Source organism: Chiloscyllium punctatum, chromosome 1 (assembly GCF_047496795.1).
Source record: "Chiloscyllium punctatum isolate Juve2018m chromosome 1, sChiPun1.3, whole genome shotgun sequence".
NCBI classification, from domain to species: Eukaryota; Metazoa; Chordata; class Chondrichthyes; order Orectolobiformes; family Hemiscylliidae; genus Chiloscyllium; species Chiloscyllium punctatum.
The window spans coordinates 18,560,531-18,578,784 of record NC_092739.1 but is presented as its reverse complement, the minus strand read 5'-3'; the positions used below and the strand labels follow the sequence as shown (position 1 = coordinate 18,578,784).

At 40.5% G+C, this 18,254-nt stretch overlaps 1 protein-coding gene across 1 annotated transcript in view; it reads right to left on the bottom strand.

Annotated features, from left to right (window-relative positions):
* Positions 1 to 1,303: 1,303 nt before the first annotated feature.
* The window catches only part of cpz (carboxypeptidase Z), a 75,065-nt gene continuing 58,114 nt past the window's right edge, over positions 1,304 to 18,254 (bottom strand). The window contains exons 6-11 of the mRNA XM_072573928.1: positions 16,386 to 16,547; positions 11,470 to 11,628; positions 11,248 to 11,383; positions 9,254 to 9,393; positions 2,694 to 2,793; positions 1,304 to 2,526 (exon numbers count right to left, since the gene is read on the bottom strand). Of these exons, the coding sequence (XP_072430029.1) occupies positions 2,180 to 2,526; positions 2,694 to 2,793; positions 9,254 to 9,393; positions 11,248 to 11,383; positions 11,470 to 11,628; positions 16,386 to 16,547 (1,044 nt within the window). The 3' untranslated portion in view covers positions 1,304 to 2,179. The remainder of the gene's footprint in view (positions 2,527 to 2,693; positions 2,794 to 9,253; positions 9,394 to 11,247; positions 11,384 to 11,469; positions 11,629 to 16,385; positions 16,548 to 18,254) is intronic.

The window sequence follows — 18,254 nt, the reverse complement described above, 5'->3', positions numbered from 1 at the left end:
TATTGTGTACTTTACCACCTCCGCAATTAGCATTTATCTCCGACTGCCTTCAATTTTCATTTCTGTCTTATATGGCACATTGGCTCAGTGGTTAGCACTGCTACCTCACAGTACCAGGGATCTCAGTTCAATTCCCCCTTTGGGCGACTGTCTGTGTGGAGTTTGCATGTTCTCCCCATGCCTGTGTGGGTTTCCTCCCATAGTCCAAAGATGTGCAGGTCAGATGAATTGACCATGTTAAATTGCCCATAGTGTTAGGTTCATTAGCGAAGGGTAAATATAGGGGAATGGGTCTGGGTCAAGTTACTCTTTGGAGGTTTGGTGTAAACTTGTTGGGCCAAAGGGCCTGTTTCCATACTGTAGGGAATCTAATCCTACTCCTATCCTAAAGGGACTGACTCTTTCCAAGTTCTCACTGTCCTTAAGGTTCACTTTATGGTTGGAACAGCAGAGTACCGCACTGAGACCCTCACAGCAAGGTATTGCAAAGCACCACATGACTGCATTGCCACAGGCATTGGACTCTGTGCCCTCTGAGCTGGCAATGCCATTTAATTGTTACCTTGTGTTGTCTAGCATCTGTCATCAGTATGTAATGTGGAGTAGAACTCTACATTGACAAGGACGCCTTTGTGACCATCTGCCTATAGAGTCACAGTCTCATTTAACACAAGTTCTCAGTACTTTCACCTCTCTCAGTAAATTCTGTGCTCAGGTAGAATTGTGCCCCTGACCCTTTCTTCTGGCCTCTTGATGCTAACGATTCTGCCTTTCAAGGCAGGCTGCTTTCTTCATCATCAGTGGCCTGGATGTCTAGGGACAGAGCATCCATTTCAAAGTATTACTCTTCGTGATGCTCAGGTGGCATTTGAAAGCGATGGTGCTACTGGGGTGGCAATGCTTTCTTCCTCCAAGACCTGTGTATAAGCAGCTGCAACTTCAAATTCAAAGTGTTGAACCCACTAACCTCTAAAATGCCTTTTTATTTACCTGTTTCAACTCTTCATGCCCCCATGAGCTACCATAGATGTTGCCCTTGCCTCAGTCTGATTATCTGATTCAGACAGTTGCTAAACCCAATCCACTCAGAGATGGCTAACCCCTCTGTGTTGGTCATTTATCATATAACTGGTGCATTTCAGTTTTGAGACTCACATTGTCGCCCACCCTTGTCAATTGATGGATGGAAGTGGAGCTTGACAGTCCAGCTTTTCTTTCACTGTCCACCTCTAACCAAACTTGGTTGACCCTGGAAAATCTGGCTATCAGCAAAACAGTTGATGAAGCATTGAATGTAGATAGGTCCAGTGTAAATGTTCAATTTATTTGCAAATTGTGAACATTTTGTAAATAAGCACCAGTAGCGATTGAGTTGTGACAAAATCTGTCCGAACAAGAGAGTCGGCCTTATGTAAAGAGGTAAGCTTCGCACAGCATAAAATAGCAATGTCATTTTTGACAGATAATGATATTATCACACTTACATAAAACCACAGTCATTCAGATAGTTTGAGACACTCAATGCACTTGTATGTTACATGTTTTTACATTTGATAAGCATTTTTGAAAAAATATCTTGAAAATAAAAAAAAGTTGTTTATCTCAAGCAGTGGAATGTATCCATCTATTGAAGAAAACAAAGTATGCTGTCCACTTAATTTGTTATTTTGTTGTTAAGGGATAAGAAAGCACCACTTCTAGTGATATAACAATCACAGAAAACATGAATAAGGTAACCTGCTCCTTACAAAATGATAGATTTATTCCATCATTTCTTTTCAAGTAACAACTTGGATCACGCATGCCATAGGTAGTTAGGAAGAAAATATGCCTTTTAATCGAAAACAAAAAACAAAATGATCTCTTCCAAGTTCTTATCTGCCATAACATGCGAACATAACATTGGACATACAGATACGCACAGCAATACACCCAGGTAAGCATTCATTTTACTATGCTGTGATCTGTGATGCCCTCTTGTGCTGAGGACCTGTAATTATAATTGGCCCCTTCAGGATTATAAGATTAAGAAAATACGTTTTCAAAGTATATTTTTTTCCCCATATCATAAGATATGATTAAGGTTAAGACTATGAAAGAATCACTGAGATTATAATTGCATTCTTTAAGGCCAACTTGCTGATGTATCCTCTGTTTATTATAAAATCCACAATAGCTATTAATTGTTTCGTAGAAGCCAGTCTGGTGAATTTGGTCCCAAAGTGGAAAAGAAAGGCCACCACCAAGGCTTTCCTCCACGTGAAGATGAATATTCATCCTCTTCATCTTCATATCCCTGCTGAGTCCTCTCCAGACGTTCTATCATGTCTAGTTCATCCGATTCTTCATCAAAAGATTCGAAATAAATATCAGGTTCTAGGCGACGCAGAACAAAGTCCACGCGTCCAGATCCCTCCATCTTTATTGGTAAATATACTCTCTTCAAAACGCGTGTGTGGCCTCGAGCATATGCACTTACAAAATGCGTACCCGGAGGCAGTAATCTCCAATACTCTCCATTAGCAACTAAAGCAAAAATGGAAAACCAAGTTATATTCATAAACGAGACAAAGCAACATGTTCTAAGAGTGTGTTATATATTTAACAGAAATTATAAACAAATTTATACATCATTATGTATGATAACAAAGAGAACTTGTTTCCCTATAACTGTCCTAATTTTTCACATTTACCTGAAAGGATGTTATGTCTGATTCCTTTAACTTTGATCTGTGCCCCTTTAATTCCTCTTCCTTTGTCATCTTTTACAATTCCTTTGATTCCTCGATGCACCTACAAGACCAACACAGCATTGTGAATTAGTTCCAGTTCTTATTGAGAAACTGTGCTCCCCACAGCAATGGAGATTCATGGATTCCATGGCACCCATGCATTTTATCCGAACAAAATGAGTACACGATCCTGGAAATCTACACACAAAACCACATCCACCTCCTGTCTTCAGCATTATGCCACCTTTTGCCAGCTACAATCAGTTCTGAAGAAGCGTCACTGGACATGAAATGTTAACCCTGCTTCCTCTCCACAGATCATGCCAGACCTGCTGATGTTTTCCAGCAATTTCTGACCTTGACCCTGGAAATCTAGCCTAGTCTTTCAAACAAGTATTCACCAGATACCATTTTAGGTAATTTTCACATTCAGTTTGCTCGTCTAGAATTCAATGTGAATAACAGTCTGCATTTGTTTTGCAGTGAAAACCATTTAGCACCTACTTACAAGGGTGCCCTCAGCTATATCATTGCTTCGTCCACGTTGACTGCTATTCTTGTTGTCTTAACTGACTTGGCTGCTGTAGTTGACATTGAACTTTCCAAATGTTTATCTGCTGAGTCTACTATAGAATTTTGATGTGGAGCTTTTGACAATTCTCAGACTCTATATTATTTCATCATTTGTGCATAATTGACACACTGTAGTGTTAGAAGAAGAGGAATAAAGAACACAAAGTACGAGGAACAAAGCTTGCAGAAACCTTACTGGAAAGAATACAGGGAAACACCTTGATAATGCTTGTCAGTTAGAAACAGTGTGTGAGGAGCTTTGCTGGGGAGGCTGTCATACAGTTATGTCAACTGCCATAGTACCAACTGCCACCCAGTACTGGACACACTTGTCTTTGTTGTGATTCTGTTCGCCGAGCTGGGAATTTGTGTTGCAGACATTTTCGTCCCCTGTCTTGGTGACATCCTCAGTGCTTGGGAGCCTCCTGTGAAGCGCTTCTGTGATGTTTCCTCTGGCATTTATAGTGATTTGTATCTGCCAGAGGAATATGCCGGAATAAATGCTGGAGGAAACATCACAGAAGCGCTTCACAGGAGGATCCCAAGCACTGAGGATGTCACCTAGACAGGGGACGAAACATCTGCAACACAAAGTTCCAGTTCGGCGAACAGAACCACAACAACGAGCACCCGAGCTACAAATCTTCTCCCAAACTTTGAACACTTGTCTTTGCCTGGAGCTCTGACACTCACTGTGCCCTTGAACCTTCATGTGTTGGGCTATTTCAAATTGCAGTAGGTGACGTTAGCAGCTTTATTCAATTAGCCGTGCACACCTGGATCAAGCAAATGATCAACACATTCTTTTTCATAACTAACAACTTCAACTCTGATCTCTATCGTGGGCACAAAGCAGAAGGTGGAACTAACTGGGATTTAAGAACATAGGAAGTAATAGCTGGCAATAGCCATTTGGACCTGGAGCCTGCTCCATGATTTTACTAGATTATGGCTAATTTTGCACATTTATTCTATTTTCTCACGCTATCCCCACATTCATCGTCATACGGAAACAGACCCCTCAGTCCTACACTTGCATCTATGTTCTCAAACCAAACTAGTCCTACTTGCCTGCATTTGGCCCATGTCTCTCTAAATTATTCCTATTCATGTACTTAAACAAATATCTTTTCAATGTTGTAACTGTGCCTGCATCCATCACTTCCTCTGGCAGTTCATTCCACATACAAACCACTCTGTGTAAAAAGGTTGCCCCTCATGTCCTTTTTAAATCTTTCTCCTCCCACCTTAAAAACATGCCCCCTAGTTTTGAACTTCCCCACCATAGAGAAAAGACCCTTGATATGCATCTTATCTACACCCCTGTGATTTTATAGACCTTTTTAAGGTCACCGCTCAACTTCTTACATTCCAGTCCCAGCTGATCCAGCCTATCTTTCTAAATCAAACCTTTTATTGCTGATGATATTCTGGTGAATATTTTCTGAACCCTCTCCAGCTTAACAATGCCCTTCCTATAACAGGGTGACCAGAACTGGACACAGTCCTCCAGAACCGATAATGTGTTGCTGGAAAAGCACAGCAGGTCAGGCAGCATCCAAGGAGCAGGAGAATCGACGTTTTGGGCAAGAGCTCTTCTTCAGGAATGAGGTTCCTTCATCAGGAAGGGCTCTTGCCCAAAACGTCGATTCTCCTGCTCCTCGGGTGCTGCCTGACCTGCTGAGTTTTTCCAGCAACACACTCTCGGCTCTGGTCTCCAGCATCTGCTGTCCTCACTTTCTCTGAGTTCATCCCATCCACTACACTCATGTGCTAAATGCCTTCTTAACCAACCTGTTCTCGTGCGACACAAATTTCAAAGAAATATATACCTAAACCCCTCAGTCTCTCTGTTCTATGGGACTACCAAGGGCCTTGCCATTAACTGTATAAGTTCTGCCCTTGTTTTTTACACCAAATGCAATACCTTGTATTATTCTAAATCATGCTCCATCTGCTCATCCCATTGATCCTATTGATTGAGATCTCTTTGTATTCTTAGATAACTATCTTTACTGTCCACTATACCACCAAGTTTGCTTTCCTTGATAGGTTTAATATACAGAAAATGGTCAACCTCTGTTTCCAATGCTCACAATGCCTGAGCTTCCACAGACCTCTGGGGCAGGACTCCAAAGATTCACCATCTCTGAGTGAAGACATTTCTCCTTACACCAGTTCTCATTGTTCTGGTTCGTATTCTGAGAATGTGCCCCTGATTGTAGAACTCCCCAGCAAGAGGACTTAAATATTTCTTCTGACCCCTCGAAGAGTTTGAAATACACCAGTGAGATCACCTCTCATTCTTCTAAACTTTGCACTCCAGTGGCCTGCAGTTCTTCTCACTAGATGATTCCAGGAATTACTCTGACACATTTTTGTTGCACTCTCTTTCTGGTCAATATGTCTTTTCTCAGGTAATGAGACCAAATTGTACCGAAAACTCCACTGTGGTCCACCAGTCTCTGAACAGTTGCAGAAGGGCTTCTTCACTTCTGTATTCAAATCCTTTTGCAATAAAGGCCAGCAAATCATTTGCCTTCCTAATCGTTTGCTGCATCCATAACTTATTTTTCAATGATTTATGAAGAAGGACAAGAGTGCTCTTCCTCTCATGCTCTGTTTTCTTGTTTTTCCGACCAGAATGGATAGCTTCAGCTTTTTCCACATTCTACTCAACCTGCAATTTTCCTGTCCCATCACTTAATGTGTCTAATTCCCTTTGAGGCTTCTTTGTATCTTTCTCACAGTTCTACTACTGAAGCATCATCAAGTTTGGGAATATTACATTTAATTTACACATCCACATTATTGATATGGATTGTGATTAACTGGGATTCAACCACTGATCCTTGTTTACTGCACGAGTCATAGTCTATTAACCTGACATTGAGCTGTTTACTCCAACTGCCAGCTTTCTGTGAACCAATCCTCAGTCCATGTTACTGTATTACCCCCAATTCCTTGAGCTGTATTTTTGCTCAATAGTCTTCTATGTAGGATTATGTTGAAAGCCTTCTGAAAATCTAAATGTGTCATATCCTTTGATTTCTTTTTTTTGGCAAGTTGCATCCCCAAAATCTTTAACAGGTTTGTCAAATATGATTTCCTTTCCCTAAATCTATCTTAACTCTCTACAAACCTGCCTTTGTTTACTAAATGTCTAATTATCATATCATTTCAAATAGATTCTAGTGTTTTCCCAACTACCAAGGTCACTTTAGCTGTTCTGTTTCCTCTCTCCTTCGTTTGTTTAAAAAAACATCTTGCTACATTTGCTACCTTCTTATCTCCCGAAACCATTTCAAAATCGATAGAGCTTTTGAAGCTGACCAGCAATACATCTACTATCTCTACAGCCATCTCCTTTACCATTCTGAGGTATAGATCACCAGGTCCAAGAGATTTATCAGAACTAAAAACAGAAGTTGCTGAAAAAGCTCAGCAGCATCTGTAAATAAAGATCAAAGTTAATGTTTCAGGTCCGGTGACCCTTCCTCAGAACTCTTTTGGTTTTTATCCAGGAGATTCATAAACTTTCCATCTCATTAACTTATGCAGTACTAATATTTTTAACCAATACTACTTTTTTCTTTTTATATTTCTATTTTTTTCTTTTTACCATCTGCTTTATGTTTTTCAGTAGCTTGCTTGACCTTTTTTTCTTTATCAGTTTCTTGGTCCTCCTTTGCAGCATTCTAAAATTCTCCCAATCTCCAGGCCTCTTACTCTTTCGTCAACTTTATAAGTCTCTATTTTTAATGCAATCTTTAAATTCTCTTTGTCATAATTTAACTACCTTAATCATTGGGGTTTTGTTCTCATTGAAATGTAACTTTCATTTATTAATTCTTGAAATGTTAGCCATTCCCTGCCTTCTGTCATATTTCTTAATGGGCAGCCGGTGTATCCCTCATACTCAGCTTGGATAGAAGATTGGTGAACCAACAGAAAGTAGAGAGTTATGATAAATGGGTCTTTCCCTGGTTGGCAAAATGGAATTAGTGGGATGCAACAGGGTTTGGTCCACCAGCTCCAACTATTTACAATCTGCATGGAAGCAATCCTTATGCATACTTCTGTGTTTTGCTGTTACTCTTTATTTGATGTGTATATTACGTGCTAAGCTGATTTTGTTGCTCAACTCTAATTTCCTTTAAGTGCACACAAGTGCTTGGATTCTAGGAGTTGCGCAAATGCTTAACATTAATATCAGCTCTCAGCTCTGTGTATGTACACAAACACGTTTCAGATTTATATTTGGGAGGGAAATATTTGGAAAAAAGTTCCAAGACAGGGAAAAGTGTTGATTCCTGTCAGAAAATGCAGAGAGACCATAAGACCATAAGACATAGGAGCAGAAATTAGACCATTCAGCTATCGAGTCTGCTCTGCTATTCAATCACAGCTGATAGGTTTCTCAACTCCATTCTCCCACTTTCTCCCCATAACCCTTGATCCCGTTGATACTCAGGAACTTATCTATCTCAGTCTTAAATGCTAAATAACTTGGCCCCCACAGCCTTTTGTGGCAATGAATTCCATAGATTCCCCACTCTCTGGCTGAAGAAGTTTCTCCTTATCTCCATTCTAAAAGGTTTCCCCTTTTACTCTAAGACTGTGCCCCTGGGTTCTAGTCTCTCCTACCAATGGAAGCATCTTCCACTCTGTCCAGGCCATTCAGTATTCTGTATGTTTCAATTAGATCTCCCCTCATCCTTCTAAACTCCATCGAGTATAAACCCCTAGCCTTCAAACATTCCTCATATATTAAGCTTTTCACTGCTGGGACCATTCTCGTGAAACCTCTTCTGAACACGCTCCAGGGGCAGTACATCCTTCCTGAGATATGGGGCCCAAAACTGCACACAATACTCCAAGGGCGAAAGAACCCAAAACTGCAGAGTACATGACAGTCCCAGTTGATCTCTCAAATGGCAATCTTGTCAAATTACTAACACAGAAAAGTAATTTCCATCTTATAAAAAGAGGGTTACAGTCTAATTTGGGTGAAAGTTCTATAAGTTCAGTGGTCGTTCCTTTTGATCCAGGCAGGAACAAAATAATAGGAGGGACATCATCCTAGTCAGTTCTTCAATCTTATTTTCATTAAGCATTAAGCATGAGACCTTCAAATCTATCTCACAATTTTAATAGGGAATAATCTCAGAGTAAAGGGCCACTTACTTAGGAGAGAGATGAGGAGAAATTTCTTTTCACAGAGTGTGGTTAATCTGGAGTTCTTTACGTAGACATAGAAACTAGGAGGCGGCCATTCAGCCATTCAAACCTGTTCCATCATTCAATATGATCATGGCTGATCATCAAAAGACTGTCAATAAATATAGTCAAGGCTGAGATAGACAGACTTTTAACCAGCGAGGGAATCAAGAGCTTGGGGTGAAGGGCAGGAAGGTGGAGCTGAGAATTATCAGATCAACCTTGATATCGTTGAACGTGGGAACAAACTCGATGGGTTTCACTCCTCCATCGTATTGTTTTCTGGTCTTTTATTGTTATTATTTGAAAAAAATCAATTTTGTTCTTTTCTCTGGTCTGCATTTTAAATACCATTTAAACTCAGGAAAATGATTCCTGGAAAACTATCATTTGACCTAGTTTTTCAACCGCTACTTGGTAAAATGACAGCTGGCAACTGATTTCATGGTCTTGTCCAGCACTTCACCTAACATAGAGACAATGTGAAGTGAAGGAAAACTAGCTAGCTTTAAAGAATAACTGTCAGCATATTTAAAAGTGAATTGAAAAATAAATATGGTAGGAAGTAAACTCATGGCTTAAGCGATCAACATTTCAAGTAAGAAAACAAACTAAAACATTAAAAATAAATTGAGTCTTTGATGTTGACTTTTAAGAATATGATTCAGTGAGACAATATCTCAGTATTCGATATTAATTCAGGGATTGAATTCGTAAAAATAAAATACCATTTCCATGTATGTCAGGAGTGCTTCCTTATTATGCTGCCAGGCTGAATAGAGGTCGTCTTCTGGAGGATATTTCTCACACCCAAGCTCCAATGTTGTCTCAAAACAATTTGTGTGAAGGTAGTTAAAATCTTGCATCCCTGAAATTATGAAATATATGTCATAGAGCTTTAAACATGCATGAACATATACAAAAGAAACAGAGTTGTTCAATGAGGCTTTTATGACATTTGCACTGTAGCTTAATACAAGAGACCATAAGGAACAAGCCAATGTGGCTTAGATGAGAGCTAATTGAAGGATATGATGAAAAGAAGTTTGGGAGTGGGAAGTATGCTCGAGTCTGCAAGTTATGAGGATGAAGAGGTGAGGTACAGAAATGTATCCCTGAGAAATGTTCAAACCTTTAGCATTGCAGGTATTCCAAAAACTTTGAGGTAATTCCTTTTATGGCCAGAGACATGCTGATGTTGCGTGGAGGAGGGAAAGTAGGTATTTGTTGCTTGAAAGGGCCAAGAGAGGTTCCAGAAATACTCAGTCAAAATCAGTTTTCAACTTTAGAAATTCGGTGTGGGATACAAGATACGTTTGAAGAGTCTCCCAAAAAATCGGGCAAGTTTCTGAACTTGGGGATTAGAGTGAATTCAAAGAGAAGAATAAGCATTTAATTTGAAAAAGGAAACTTTTTTTTGGAGACAGCTTCAGCAACAGAACTAATGGGAAAGTCCATTTGACGCATCTTTATGAAGGGCTTGATCCTAATGACCATAGCTCAAGCTGATTCTGCCAAAATGCAGAAATAGGTAAGCATGTTTTTGAGATTGACGTGTGCTGCTTAAAGTGAACTGAATGTTATTTAAATGGAAAAGATCTGCAGAAAGCTGCCGAACAGAGGAATTTAGGAATCCTTGTCCATGAATCACAAATGGCTAGAATCCAAATTCAGTGGGTAACAAGGAAGGCAAATGGAATGTTAGTCTTTATTTCAAAGGTAAAGGAGTTAAAGTAGGGACATTTTGCTAAAACTATACAAAGCATTAGTCAGAAAACAGTTGGAGTACAGTGAAAAATTGTGTGCCTGTTATCTAAGGAAAAGCATACTGGCATTGGAGGCAGTCCAGAGAAGCTTCATTATGTTAATCACAGATATGGAAGGATTGTCTTGATCAGATTAGATTCCCTACAGTGTGGAAACATGCCCTTCAGCCCAACAAGTCCACACCAACCCTCTGAAGAGTAACCCACCCAGACCCATTTACCTCTGACTAATGCACCTAATACTACAGGCAATTTAGCACGGCCAATTCACCTGACCTGCACATCTTTGGATTGTAGGAGGAAACCAGAGCGCCCAGAGGAAACCCACTGAGCCACCGCACCGCCCCATCTTATGAGAGGTTGAGTTGTATGTACACATTGGAATATAGAAATATGACAGGCCAGCTTGTTGACGCATACAAAATCCTTAGGGAACTTGATAGAGAGGAAGGACAAAGCTGGTTTCCCTTTGTGGGAGAGTTTAGGATCAGAGGGCATAATCTCAGAATAATGGGTCACACATTTATGATAGAGGTGAGGAGGAAAATGTTTCTCTCACGGGGTTACGAATTTGTAGAATCTTTTGAATGTTCAGGCGAGGTCTTCTCAAAGCTGAGAAACCAATTGCTTAGCAGTAAGGGAATCAAGGGTAATGGGGAAAAGGTAGGAAAGTCAGGTTAAGGATTATCAAATCAGCCATGATTTTGTTGAATGGCATAGCTGACTCAAAGGGCTGAATGGCCTACTTCTGCTTCTATGTCTTATGGTCAATGGAGTTGAGAATTGAGAAAAACTGCTCTAAGTATGACAAGTCAGACTGTGATCACAGAAGAGAATTAATCCTAAAATGGTAGCAGTTGTAGATGCTCACGTTGCTTACTGCACAAGTATCTTAATTCTTATGTGAATGCACTTCCAAGTTATTCATAAAAAAAATCCATAAGCTCCTAATCTACCTCCAGCAAAACTGTACCACTGTGCTCCATTTATAATGCCTCCTTCATCTGCAAAGTTTCCTCCACATCTTTCATCTGTTTTATCCGACATTATAGGATGTGAATCAGCATATGTTTTAGCCAACATCTTGAACACCTGGAATCATAAACGAAACAATTAATTTGTTTTAATATCAATGTACGTCTTGATAAATAACATTTCAAATTATGTTAACAATATACCTGATCATCTGGAGTGGGTGAGTAAAACTTGTTTTCTTCTGGCACTCTTGATAAGTCAAAAGGATAACTAGCGACCAAATCCCCACCATGCAAACTTGCAGAAAGAACAAAAGGTATTTTCTTGATCCATTTTATCACTCCCCTTGTCTCAGGTGCCACCTAAACGTAGCAGAAAGGAAATTGTATACATTGCGATATAATAGATAACACAGTGTTAAATTTCTTAACACTTCATTAATTTTATTTGGTAAGAATAGTATTGCCATAAACATGAGCTTTGCAGAAAAGATCAAAACCTATTCAATATTATCATAGGATCAGAGAATACTTGAGTGCAGAAGAGGTTCATTGCTCCAAGACATCTTGACAACTCTTTCAATGAGCTAGTATTTAGTCTCACTCTTCTGATCTTTCCCAATATCCAGTATCTCGCTACACTAACCTCCTTCTGTGCTTCTGTAGTTTTCTGAAGACTATATACTAACACTGTACTTTACTGTAACTACTATTAAGAGCCTACAAGCCAGTATTGCCAGAAGCAGCATTGAAATCAGAGATGAATGTGGATTGAGTGAAAAATGGGATTGAGAACTAAGTAAAAGGATTGCATTAATTTCAATACTTTCAGCCACATCTTAGCCATGGTCATTCCAATAATGGTGATGCCTATATCCTTCAAGGTGTAAGATTAGATTACCTACAGTGTGGAAACAGGCCCTTCGGCCCAATAAGTCCACACCGAACCTTCGAAGAGAAACCCACCCCCCCCCTATATTTACCTCTGACTAATCCACCTAACACTGTGGGCAATTTAGCATGGCCAATTCATCTAACCTGCACGTCTTTGGACTGGGGGAAGAAACCGGAGCACCCAGAGGAAACTCACGCAGACACAGGGAGAATGTGCAAACTCCACACAGCCAGTTGCCTGAGGCGGATATTGAACCTGAGTCCCTGGTGCTGTGAGGCAGCAGTGCTAACCACTGAGCCACCATGTCGTAAGGTATGGAACCATAGTCGACAAAGTTCTACACGCAAGCTACTCTATGAGAGAGTGAGAAAGAGAGAGAGAGAGAGAGAGAGAGAGAAGGAATTGGTTATGTGTAGTCTGAAGGTAGACAACAAGTTTGAGGCATGAGGCTAATAGTTACATATCGAATTGTTCTATCTTGATAAATAAATATAAGTAAAAGAAAATTTTGCCAGAATGCCCACCCAGAATTAATAGATAGAAAGCAGGGTACTGATCATCGAATCATAGAGATGTACAGCACAGAAACAGACCCTTTGATCCAACTCATCCATGCCGACCAGATATCCCAACTTAATCTAGTCCCATTTGCCAGTAGTTGGCCCATATCCCTCTAAACCCTTCCTATTCATATTCCCATCCAGATGCTTTTTGAATGTTGTAATTGTACAGGCCTCCACCACTTCCTCTGGCAGCTCATTCCATACACACACCACCCATAGGCTGGGAATGTTTTCCCTGGAGCGTCGGAGGCTGAGGGGTAATGTTGTAGAGGTTTATAAAATCATGAAGACATGGCTAGGATAAATAGACAAGATCTTTTCCCTGGGGTGGGGGAGTCAATTGATTGGTGTGTGATCCCTTGTATGTTCCACTGTTAATCATTAGTGTTGCTGTTGGCCTTATTCTACTCTACACCAATTGCCTTTATTTGCTGCTTCTTCTGGCTAAACGTCACCCATGCCTTGCTGGAATTTGTTGCTCGGTGAGTAATGTGTGCGCGGCATAAAGCAGTGTTTGACGGTAGTGATGCCATTGGTTGGTTATAGCCTTTGAAAAAACATTCACTAACATTATCCATGCAAGTGAGGCATTTCAATCTCTCAGGGCATTGCATCCAGGTCCTCTGAGATAGATACATGGCATCTGGTATCATCACCTTTGCAAGTTGTTTGATGATTTTCTGCCTCCCTGTGGATACCTACCTGACAAAGGAGCAGCACTCTGAAAGCCAGTACTTCCAAAATAGATTAGATTCCCTTTTGTATGAAAACAGGCCCTTTGGCCCAACAAGTCCACATTGATCCTCTGAAGAGTATCCCACCCAGACCCATTCCCCTAACTAATGCATCAAACACTATGGGCAATTTAGATGGCCAATTCACCTGATCTGCACATCTTTGGATTGTGGGAGGAAACCCATGCAGACACGGGGAGAATGTGCAAACTCCACACAGTCACCTGAGGCAGAAATACTGATGCTGTGAGGCAGCAGTGCTAATCACTGAGCCACCATGCCACCCTTAATAAAGCTGTTAGACTATAACTTGGTATTCTGTGATTTTTAACTTTGCCCAACCCAGTCCAACACCAGCACCTCCTCTACATTGAACTGAAGCTGTCTTCAAACAGTCAAATTTAAATTGTCGCTTTTCACAACCTTAAACCTTTGCTGAAATGAGCAACCACACAAAAGCATGCTTAGCTCTGGCAATTTTAATTAGCAGTCATCATGAAACCTTGGGGCTGTTTCATCAGAAGATTGTGTTGTGTCTTAATCGACATCGTTCGATCTGATCAGTTGTTCTGCTCACAATTCACCTGCAGAGTGTTTTGCATTGATTCATATCCCTGATGAGAGTAAGTCTGAACATTAAAGTATCCAACATCTTTGTGGTGACTGACAGAGAGATGAAAGGCAAACTCCATTTCTTCACCACTGACTACAACTGATTGACTAGAACATGCAAGGCAACAAACGATGTGGCAAGTCACACACCAACCAATTGATCAGTGCCCTGCTTTCCATCTATTAATTCTAGATGGGCTCGCTATCAACTTTTACTTTTCTTAGATTTATTTATCAAAATAGAACAAATGTTATAAGTATCTATTGGTAAATAGGGCATTATGCTCTTTTATTATCTGCTAAATGTCAGTTGAACTGTTGGTAAATTTCAATTTCTTGAGCCAGCCATGTTTTGGGAGTTTTCATCTCATATTCACTAATGTTTGCATAAATGTAATTGTCTATTTCTTGATTATTTTCATTTAAAAATAATTAAACTTATTTCCAGCATTCCCTAGATTGCGCTGTCTAGTTTCAATATGAGAAACAAACTTTTAAAAACTTAGTTGAGGCATTTTGTCTTAAAATGTCAGTACCATGGCTATTAACACTGATATGACCATTGATTTTGTGATAAGTAAATCAGGAAAGACTGTTTCCAAATGTTCAAAATTGGAATATGTAATTATGTCCATGGCACATTGATCATGAAACGCTTCCACATCAGCACCAGAAATTTTAGCTGCTAAAATTATAGGGGAAGATTGGTAGAAAGTAGTAATTATGAGGTTCAGGTTCCACCAATAGTGAATCAAAATTATTTAAGCAATTAGGAGAAACACCAAAGAAATCCTGACACAGGCAAAAATCTTTTTTTTTAACACAGTGCCCTTTTAAGGTAGAAAATGCTCAAAGGTCATATTATACTCGGTGTTCATGTGCATAGATCCCTGAAAGTTGCCACCCAGGTTGAAAGGGTTGCTAAGAAGGCGGTCAATGGGTTAGCTGTTATTAGTAGAGGGATTGAGTTTCGGAGCCACGAGGTCATGTTGCAGCTGAAGCCACACTTGACGTATTGCATACAGTTCTGGTCGCTGCATTATAGGAAGGATGTGCAAGCATTGAAAAGTGTGCAGAGGAGATTTACGCAGATGTTGCCTGGTATAGAGGGAAGGTCATATGAGGAAAGGCTGAGGGACTTGAGGCTGATTTCATTCGAGAGAAGTTTGAGTGGTGACGTAATAGAGACATACAAGATGATCAGAGGATTAGACAGGATGGACAGTGAGAGCCTTTTTCCTCGGATGGTGATAGCTAGTGATATAGGACAGGCATCAGAGGTAGGTTCTTTACTCAAAGAGCAGTAGGGGCGTGGAATGCACTGCCTGCAACAGTGGGAGACTTACCAACTTTAAAGGCATTTAAATGGTCTTTGGATAAACATATGGATGACAATGGATAGTGTAGGTTAGATGGGCTTCAGACTGGTTTCACAGGTCGGTGCAACATCGAGGGCTGAAGGGCCTGTACTGCGCTGTAAGGTTCTGTGCTCTATGTACTAGGTTTTGCAGATTAACTGTGATACCTAAGCACATTGTTCAACATTGGAAAATTATGGCTCGCAGAATCAGTAAGTAGATACAGGACTTTCCACTCCAATTCAATCTGATTTGAGCTCAGAGTGAAATCTTTAGAGCAGTTATTCCACTGTTCAACGCTGCTCTTCCAGCACCACTAATCCAGTATTTGGTTTTCAGCATCTGCAGTCATTGTTTTTACACTGTTCAACACTGTCAATCTAAGATGATTGACATTCAGATGTGGCTTTTGCATTAAAATCACCCAATTTGCTTAAATTGGGTTGGGATTTGGCACTCATCTCATCTTATCCTTATCACAGCAAGTTAAAATTGCTACTTAAATTTTGGTCAAGGCCAAAACAGCCTTAAACCCTGGATTCATGTTCACTCGGAATTAGGTTAAAACAACACATATTGAATGAACTACGATTTGGGGAAAGCGCATTGCATCTGAATAAGCCAAATTAAAACTCTCACCCCAAAATTAAAGAGTTATTAGAGAGCTCCATTTCCATCTTTTCATTTGGTCATGTTTATTTACAGCAATTTATGACATATTCATTCATAGAGAATCCCAGAAAGGAAACTACCATTGCAAGGCTTGTCACCAGTAATGTCAAGTCAGAAACAATCTCTGCATTCTCTGCAAGCAACCTAACAGCTATTGGTTGAAGCAAAACATTGCAGCCTGCAATCAACTATTGTGGTCTTTGAATGTAAAACAGGATTCAGCATTGCTATCAACACAATGGGATAAAAATAATTTCATCCAGTACAATATGTTAACAGGTCATACCTTACCATTCCAATATGATCTTGGAATTGGGATGTGATCAACACGGCCTCCTCTCTTTCTTCTTTCTTGATAAAATATTGTCGTCAAATCTGGAAAATTCCTGTTCAAATCAATACTCTGAATGTTTGACCGTCCAGTACCCCATCCGTTGAACCCAGGACCCTGCATAATTAGGAAATTAATTTGTTAGACATTGCTACGAGCTAGTGAGGGCAGGAATAGGAGGATAGAGCAGATGACTGCATGGCTGAGGAGCTGGTGTATGGGAGAAGGATTCACATTTTTGGATCATTGCACCTAAATTGGAAGGGGACTAATATACTGGCAGGGAAATTTGCTAGAGCTGCTCCGGAGGATCGAAACTAGTAAGGTGGGGTGGGGGGGGGGGGTGGGGGGGGGGGGGGGGGGGGGGGGTGGGGGGTGGGGTGGGGGGGGGAGGGGGGGAGCAGGAAGATAGTGGGAAAGAGATCGATCTGAGACGGGTACAGCTGAGAACAGAAGTGAGTCAAACAGTCAGGGCAGGCAGGGACAAGGTAGGACTAATAAATTAAACTGCATTTATTTCAATGCAAGGGACCTAACAGGGAAGGCAGATGAACTCAGGGCAAGGTTAGGAACATGGGACTGGGACATCATAGCAATTACAGAAACATGGCTCAGGGATGGGCAGGACTGGCAGCTTAATGTTCCAGGATACAAATGCTATAGAAAGATAGAAAGGGAGGCAAGAGAGGAGGGGGGGGGTGGCACTTTTGATAAGGGATTGCATTACAGCTGTGCTGAGGGAGGATATTCCCAGAAATACATCCAGGGAAGTTATTTGGGTGGAACTGAGAAATAAGAAAGGGATGATCACCTTATTGGGATTGTATTACAGATCCCCTAATAGAGGGGAATTGGGAAAAAACTTGTAAGGTGATCTCTGTACGAATAATACAGTAGTTATGGTCAGGGATTTTAACTTTCCAAACATTGACTGGGACTGCCATAGTGTTAAAGGTTTAGATGGAGAGGAATTTCTTAAGTATGTACCAGACAATTTTCTGATCCAGTATGTGGATGTACTTACTGGGGAAGGTGCAAAACTTGACCTACTCTTGGGAAAAAGGCAGGGCAGGTGACTGAGGTGTCAGTGGGGGAGCACTTTGGGGCCAGCAACCATAATTCTATTAGATTTAAAATAGTGATGGAAAAGGATAGACCAGATCTAAAAGTTGAAGTTCTAAATTGGAGAAAGGCCAATTTTGACGGTATTAGGCAAGAACTTTCGAAGGCTGATTGGGGGCAGATGTTTGCAGGTAAAGGGACGGCTGGAAAATGTGAAGCCTTCAGAAATGAGATAGCAAGAATCCAGAGAAAGTATATTCCTATCAGGGTGAAAGGGAAGGCTGGTATGTATAGGCAATTCTGGATGACTAAAGAAATTGAGGGTTTGGTTAAGAAAAAGAAGGAAGCATATGTCAGGTATAGACAGGATAGATCGAGTGAATCCTTAGAAGAGTATAAAGAAAGTAGGAGTATACTTAAGAGGGAAATCAGGAGGGCAAAACGGGGACATGAGATAGCTTTGGCAAATAGAATTAAGGAGAATCCAAAGGATTTATACAAATATATTAAGGACAAAATGGTAACTAGGAAGGGAATAGGGCCCCTCAAAGATCAGCAAGGCAGCCTTTGTGTGGAGCCACAGAAAATGGGGGAGATACGAAATGAATATTTTGCATCAGTATTTACTGTGGAAAAGGACATGGAAGATATAGACCGTAGGGAAATAGGTGGTGACATCTTGCAAAATGTCCAGACTACAGAGGAGGAAGTGCTGGATGTCTTGAAACGGTTAAAGGTGGATAAATCCCCAGGACCTGATCA